This window comes from Lathamus discolor, chromosome 2, assembly GCF_037157495.1.
Source record: "Lathamus discolor isolate bLatDis1 chromosome 2, bLatDis1.hap1, whole genome shotgun sequence".
NCBI classification, from domain to species: domain Eukaryota; kingdom Metazoa; phylum Chordata; class Aves; order Psittaciformes; family Psittacidae; genus Lathamus; species Lathamus discolor.
In genome coordinates this window covers 4143954-4152073 of record NC_088885.1, presented here as the reverse complement: position 1 = coordinate 4152073, position 8120 = coordinate 4143954, and the positions used below count along the sequence as shown (strand labels likewise).

At 37.9% G+C, this 8120-nt stretch overlaps 1 protein-coding gene across 1 annotated transcript in view; it reads right to left on the bottom strand.

The window, feature by feature from the left end:
• Window positions 1-299: 299 nt before the first annotated feature.
• KIF15 (kinesin family member 15) overlaps window positions 300-8120 on the bottom strand; it is a 36097-nt gene continuing 28276 nt past the window's right edge. Inside the window, exons 27-35 of the mRNA XM_065665503.1 lie at window positions 7139-7285; window positions 6083-6187; window positions 5663-5827; window positions 5111-5217; window positions 4381-4453; window positions 3786-3823; window positions 1845-2010; window positions 1320-1451; window positions 300-1012 (exon numbers count right to left, since the gene is read on the bottom strand). Of these exons, the coding sequence (XP_065521575.1) occupies window positions 929-1012; window positions 1320-1451; window positions 1845-2010; window positions 3786-3823; window positions 4381-4453; window positions 5111-5217; window positions 5663-5827; window positions 6083-6187; window positions 7139-7285 (1017 nt within the window). The 3' untranslated portion in view covers window positions 300-928. The remainder of the gene's footprint in view (window positions 1013-1319; window positions 1452-1844; window positions 2011-3785; window positions 3824-4380; window positions 4454-5110; window positions 5218-5662; window positions 5828-6082; window positions 6188-7138; window positions 7286-8120) is intronic.

The window sequence follows — 8120 nt, the reverse complement described above, 5'->3', positions numbered from 1 at the left end:
GGTGCCCCCAGGAGCTGAGTCACAGCTGGGCTGACCCCCCGCTGCTTCCAAACCCCTCTGGAGACCCTGTGTGCTTCTTCCCCCCCTCACAGATGCAGGAAGAAGCAAAGCCCTGAATAATGCAGAGCATGCTTTAACCAGCACAAGTTGCTTCCCTGTGCCGTTTCCTCCTTCCGTATCCAGTGGCAGGCAGCCTCCCCACAAAGCCCCAGTGGCTGCCACTGCCCCAAGCAGCCCCTTGCCTCCCTGCTGCTGGGTTGTCTTGGTGAAGAGCAAGAAGGAAAAACAGATGTGGGCCATTGTGGTTTATATACAAAGGATTTATTTCTTATGTTAGAAAAGGATGGAGTATAAGTTCTACTACAGACATACAACACCGAAAGCATACAACTATGCTATTTGTCTACAGAAAAAGAAATGACCCAGTTTAAAGAGGTTTTTTTTACCTTACTACTTCACATCAAAGTTCAAGTAGAAACAAATCTGTAGGATTAGGCAACTCCAAAATCCATAGATAAGCTTTATTCCTCTTCCCTTCAGTCAAATAGTGCAGGAACTCATTAGGAATCCTGCCCTCCAACTGCCATGGGTCTTTTTCTTCATACACTCTTGCCCCATTTCTTTGTGGGGCTAGAAGTAAGTACTGTATAAGATAGCCAAAAATAGGTGAAGAGAATTAGCGACAGGTTCAAGGAAGTACCTTCTAGCACTGATACAGAAATCAGTTTTTGAGAAATGGCAGGAAGGTGGTAATAGGTCATTGATAGCTGCCCACGTGGCTGAATTCATTCTTCACTAAAGGTTATTACCAGCCCAAAAATCCAGGAACTAAATGATTTGACTTTTGCTGTGGTCCCAGGAAAATAAGGTTTTGACACTTGGTGTTTGCTTATTCTGTACACTTGAAAACTCTGTCCCTGAAGCTGTGTCAGAGCTGCTCCCGATGTTTGCAGCTGTCACATCTTTTTGCTTCTTTCAGAGAGGCATTTTCGACTCGTAGTTTTTCAGTCTCCTGGAAAACAGAGCGAACATGGGTGCACTAAGGAAGTTATACTCACTTCTTTCATACTTCTAATTAGGTGGTATCTACACTCATTCAAGTGTTTCATACACTATGTACTTAAGGAAATCAAATGGGGTGGTCTTTGTCTGGGACATGCAAGGAGACAGACCAGCCATGACCACACAGCTGCATAAAATCAGAGATATCTATCCATGGCTTGCCAACAGAAGAGCAAGAGTTTTAGTTTGCGTTCTCAAAGCTTAGCTCTCTTCTATGTCAGGCCATTACTTTGTTTATGTTCTACTCTGCAACTTACCGCACTAAGTTCTGTGTAATCTTTCTTCAGTTTCACGAGATACTGAATCCTCTGTTTTAGGTTTTGATGACCAATCAATTTCCCATTTTCCTCTGCGAGAGACTTCACCTGCTTCCTCAGCAAGTCCATTTCCTGCAATTAATAAATACATTGTAGGCTGTAGCCCCTCCTTTCTTCCAGAAGAAACAGCTTGTTTAGAACACACTAACATTTAAGTGTGTTGTAACACATGATGAAAGAGTCTGCTCATTCAGGAAATATCTTATTTGTCTTATGCCTCCTTAGATAGTAGATGAGATCCCTCTGAAGGGCAAAAAAAGCACCCTTTGATTTGACTTATGAAATGCAATCGTGATTTCCAGACCCAGAGTTAGACTAGTACAGGAAACAGCATTACAAATATAACTGCAAGACAAAACACTGTCAGAGGCAGCCCTTGATTGCCAATTGTGCAATTAGCAACAGCTCTACTTGCTGAATAGGATTCTACTGTAAAGAAACCAAAAAAAGAGACATATGTATAACCTTTGCAACTCTGTCTCTCTCTTCATACATTTCCTCCAGTTTTGACCTTATTTCTTCTTTTTCATTAAATGCTTTGAGCTCCAAAGCTCTTGTTCGTTCCATCTCCAGATTAATTTCAAGGCAAGTATTCTCTTTGATTTTGAGGTTATTTTTGGTTTCTTCTAATCTGCCAATGTAAAAGAATCATAAAGCATTAGAACCTCCCCCCAACATAAATGGCATGCAGCTGAATTACTTTGTGAACCTTGGACATGGAGGCAGGCTCCTTTAAGAGTATCCTTTCGAGACAATATATTTTCCTTAGAACTCAGTGCTAAGAGAAGGAAAAATTCCATTCCTCTTCTCAGTGCTGGGGTTTGATACTGTCTCTTAACTAGGCAATGTTTTGGAGTTGCTGCTCTTTTGGGAAGTATGCTGCTTTCCAACCCAGGCTGTATAACTCCCCTCATAAAAGAAAAATGGAAGCTTCACTTACAAGAACACTTAAAATGAATTCAAAGGCATCTAAATTTGCCAGATGAACTCTGCTGCTCTCCAGGTTTCATCAAAATTATGGCTTTTCCCCAGTAGCCTTGCTGCTCAGAAACATCTCTGAACAGCTCTGAGCTTGTTTGGCCTGGAAACAGCAGAACCATCACTTTGGATAGACATCTTGTGTGCTGACAGTGTTTTAATTCTTTCAGGCTCCCAGAATATTAAACCATACCACCAAAGTCAGGATGTAGGCTGCTGATGATATGAACTTTGGTAATTATACATAACCATTCAAATATTGCATAAAAGATATTTGCCATTGAATTACAGAATCAACTACAATCATAGAATCTTAGAATAGTTAGGGTTTGAAAGGACCTTAAGATCATCTATAGTTCCAACCCCCCTGCCATGGGCAGGGACACCTCACACTAAACCATGTCACCCCAATGCTCTGTCCAACCTGGCCTTGAACACCGCCAGGGATGGAGCATTCTTGCCACTGATTTTGTTTCACTGCAGCCACAATATATCACAATATCTCACAACAGAAGTAATTTGCTGTACTTGTCAAGATGTTTCCTTGGAGACAAAAGAGTCTTATTTTTTTTTCCCCTCTTTGTACATTATTTGTTTGTAGGAGACACTGTACCAGTGGTTCAGAGACTAGACAGGTATGAAAAACCAATGCATCAAATAGCAAAATAACCCTAATCAAGACTAGAAATAGCATGATATAAATTACTTTTGAAATGACCATGTGTATAAAAACCTATCTTCGTCCTTAATTACATAGAAAGTATTCCATTAAATATAGATAACTCAAATATTAGGAGATTCAGCCACTATGAATCATGAAGCAATACAGGCGAGTAGCAGGAGCAACATTTTCAAACTAATTGTTATCTACTTATTTGGTATTTTGTTTCTTAACTACTATCCATCCATGGTGCAAATCACTTGAATTTTGAGGACCACTTGCACAATAATGCAAGCACTATCTAGGAATCCTCTGATAACAATGTCCATTACTCAAGCTGAGGAGTAAAATATTTTAACAAATAGCATATAAAGGGGCAAATAATTAAGTTTAAAATTATAAAATATGCATGATATTAATAAAGAAATTAATAGTATTTCAATTTTAAAAGGCATATGCACATAAAAATTCAAAATATCTACAATTTAAAATTCAAAATGTCCCTTTCAATATAAGTTTTTCTATGGTTTCGCCTATTTCAGTCCTGATACAATGCTACCATTTTAGAAAGTGTAGTAGCAGGTGCTACTACCACCTACTGATGAGAAAGAGTAAGAATTCAATGTGCCTTGCAGGAATATAAGCAACATTTACAAATGACATCTTTTATAGTTTCAGATCTTGGACTTCTATTACTTAAATATATCTTTCTGGCATTAATGAGTTTAATACAAGCCTCCAGTTCAATGAACAATGTTTAAACTTACTCTGCTTTGATTTTCAGCATCTCCTCCACTGCTTTATTCTGTAAAAGTTCAAAAACGTCAGTTACGTTCCTAATGTTTAATATATATGAAATTATTTGTCACTGAATTGATGCTACTTAACTCATTCCAGATCCTACCAAAGTCATCCTACTGCCCAGTAATTCATGTCTCCAATATTAATGTCTTTACCATATGTACTTATTTCCACTTTCATGCCAGCACAAGTGACCCACAGTAGTATCTCTGCCCATTCATACAGAGCAGAGCTCTAACAGGGGAATCCCCTGTCTGGGAGAACCATGGCAACTGCTGCTGTGACATTAACTTCCCTTTGGAAAGGCAGTGCCCTGACATTAGCAAGTGACACAATCTTCACTTTCCAACTCTAGAGATGAGTCAGATTTTAATGGTATGAATTTGGTTTTGCTTATTGTGCAATCTGACACAAAGTTCATTGGTGTTAGATCTAAATAGAAACCTTAAGAGGTAAGAGGCTACATCTATTAGAATTCACTAGAAACCAGTGTGTTTCACTGCCATGTAATGGAAGAACATATTAATACTTCACAGCAGGGAAACATGAGAAGGGTAATACCTTGGCACATTGTTCTTCAGCAACCTCCTCATCTTTCTCTTTGAGGTACTGAGCGTCAGGATGTTTCTGGTCACTAAGAAATCCAAGAAGGAGGAAAGGTTCTCAGAAAGAGGAAGCCAGTTGTAAAAGCATCATGTGATCCAGATTAAACCAGAAGATGTTTAAAAAAACATCTTAAAAAACCCATATTCCTACTCAAAACACCAAACATCATGAAACAACTCTAGAAGGGTTTAAATTTTTATATTCCAAGAACATCACTCCTTTGTTAGAGTATAGAAAAACTAATGTTTTAATGAAAACAACTCAACTTAGTAGCTATAGAACTGTATGTTAGCTTTGGGACTGAGGTAAATATGATGAGGTAAACGATAGACATAAATGGAATCAGGCTTCCATGTTAAAGCTTGCCTTGAATTCATTTAGACATTATGTACTGAATCCATAACTGCACAAGTGATAGCAATATGCAATACATAGAAATGGTTATGCAAGTAATTATTTTAAATTCTATTTCCATTCCCTTTATAAAACTTTGTGTTCAAGAACCTGTGATTTAAAGGCAATAAAGTTTACAAGCCAGTAAATGACTTTCGCAGAAGAGGCTGAGTCAATCTCTAATTATATGATCAACAGGCAAGATGGCATTTCAGTCAAAAACTGCACATTTGTTTATTTTTCTTGCTTAACTTGCTTCAAGCTAAGACAGGTTTTCTTGGTTTATTTTTACCTGTTCTTGCTTGGTCTCTGAGCTTCTACAAGGTTCTGTAAATTCCTGTTGTTCTCCACCAGTATCTGCGTTTCCAGACGCAAGTTCTCCAACTCTTTTAATCGTTCCTAAGCAAGTGAAATTGGAAACATTTTATTTGAAGACCTAATTGCAATTCCTGTTTTCAGTTCCAGTTGAATGTTTTTTGAGCAAAAGAGAAGATAAAGCTATTTATCAGAAAGAAGCACAGTTCTCTGGTCAAGATCTGCATCACCCTTCCATTTACAGTTTCATTAGGAACTTGATTTAGAATAAAGCAGAAGAGTTTCATCAGCAAAAATGATGTTACCATTTGATATTCATGAACACGAAACAATTCGGTCCTTAGGAAGATGAGATATATGGAACACTGCAAGCAAGTTGTCACCATTTGTTATCAGCCCAAGTAAAGAGAAGACCAAGAGCTACCTTCCTGCTTTAATGGGCAGACTACTTAGAGCTCATTAAAAATATGAGCTTTGTATTCTGTCTTATTCCAATTTACAAGTTGCCTTAGAGATTAACTTGTAGTACCTTCAGCCTTAGAATTTCAGCATTTTTAGCTTTTCGTTCTTCATTCAGCTCATGCACAAGGTGCTCCAGGTTTATCACAGAAGCCCTCCGATCAGCTATTTCTTGCTCACGAGTTTCCAAGAGCTTTGCCAAGTTCACATCAAACTTAGGGGGAGTTTTTGCACGCTGGCAAGTTAAAAGAAACAAAACCAACAAACTATTAGCAAAGAACTGGCTCCCCTATGTATTGGTTACATCTTTTCATACTCAGTTGGAGACATATGGTAATAAATACCAGGCAAAGCCATCAATAATACATTAGAATTACAAAGAAGTTGAATGGGATTTGACCATTCTTGGTACATTGTCAAGTTTATTAGTCCTTTTTGATGAGTTTTAACAGTAACTACAATGAAAATGTTTCTCTCCCAAATGTCATACCTGAGGAAATGTTTCTGAAGACAAGTCAACAATGCAATCGAGTTGCTTCATTTTTAGTTCGTATTCATTCTTGTTCTTCTCCAGTTCTTCTGTCACTTTGTCCAACTATTAGAAACCCCAATTAGAAGTGAATTAGTTAATAATACATACTAAAGAGTAAACAGCAGCCAGATATCTATTGTGAGCAAGCTTAAGTACACCATGGGTTATTTCAGATTACCTTAGACTTCACTTAAGTATTTTGTACATTCACCTAACAACTGTTAATCATTCCATAGCTGCATGTTTTCTGAAAGCATCTATACACCATATGCTATGTAATTAATTTGAATTTTGCTCCTGTTGTTGGTTCACGTTGCTAAATCAATCTATCTTTCAAAGAGCTTGCTAGCACAGAAAAACTAGTATCAACTTTATTGGCAAACATCACCAGACAAGATGTGATTCAATACAAAGATTTTACTGGTATAGATTTAATCAGTTTCCTGAAAGAGAATATGCTAACATGACAAAAGAACTCTTCACAAAACAGCTTATCCTAACTAGACTTTTGCCAGCACAAATGTATCACTTAGGGCTAGGACAATTATGACAACTAGAGCTAAAATTTGGACAAAGGCTTAAGGTAGCTATTTGGTCTTCAAAAGCTCCAACTCACTCTCAGACTGCATACTTTATATAGCTCAACAGTTATCTCCATTATATAATGATATAGTTTGTGGCTAAGTGTTAAGCAGAGGAAAATAACTCCCCAGGTTACAGTGCTTATAACCTCAGATTGCTCTATTAGAGGTGTCAATAATTTTACTCAGTTTTCAGAGTAAACATTTTCATGATCTCTAGACACCTAATTCTGAAGTATTTAAAGATTATCTAGCCTTTGTTCAGAAGCTTTTGAACTACTACTTTACTTGTACAGGAAGGAGTGTTGCTCTTCACCAAGAGTATTGCATACAAGATGCTCTAAAATGACCAGCAAAGCCTTTTTCCAGAAGCTACAATTAACCACAGCTCCCTCCCAAGGAGCCAGTTATCAGAAGAATTTCCTTGTTTTACCTGTTCCCTGAGTTCCTGGATTAGGGCTTCTTTCTTTGTTATGTCTTCCTGTGCAGACTGAAGCAATGAATCATGCTTCTTGGAGGCTTCAGTCAGCTTTATTAGCTGATCAACAGTATGATGCAAGTCTTCACACAGAAGGTCTCTCTATTTAAAGCCATTGGATGAGTAAAAAAAAAGAAATGTCAAAGTTACTCTCTAAAGCAGTTGATTCAAGATGCCAGGGCAGGTTTAGATGGAGCTGAGGAACAATTCCTTCCCCAGAGGGTGCTCAGGCATTGGAACAGGCTGCCCAGGGCAGTGCTGGAGTCACCATCTGTGCAAGTGTTCACACACTGTGGAGACAAGGCCTCAGTGCCATGGGTTAGTGGTGGCCTTGGCAGTGCTGGGGAGTGGTTGGACTGGATGAGCTTAAAGAGCTTTTCCAGTCTGGTTGATTCTATGATTTTAATTTTTGTAATTCTTGCTAAGAGTGCAACAGCTACAAGCATCTCCCTTTTTTCCCTCTACTTTTTCATCATTAATTGTAGCAGGCATTCAACTATAAATTTCTTATTTTAGCATGTTTTCTGCATTTGGTGTCTTGGTTGCAGAACAAAAATGAGCGCTTTACCACAGTAAAGTCAGCTAGATAATTGTGGGAGATATTTGGAATTAACCACTGTTTTAAAGTATAATGTATCCTTAAAAAGAGACACAATGCTTTAAATAAGAAACAATAATATATAGCTTTTAAGCCATGCTGAAATAGTGATTACAACTTTTTAGTGCACTGCTATTCTGTAGATACCTCTGGATTTATTCCAGGATCTAGACTCCCATACTATCTGGTAGAGCATCATACCTACACAAGGTGTCTTAACCTAGAAGTAGAAACACTACTTGGTGTTTTAAATGCCACCTTAGATTATTTCTTCATGTCTAGTCAAGAAAGCATGAAGGAAATCAATAACTGATGTAAAAAGTCAAAGAAGGAGAAACA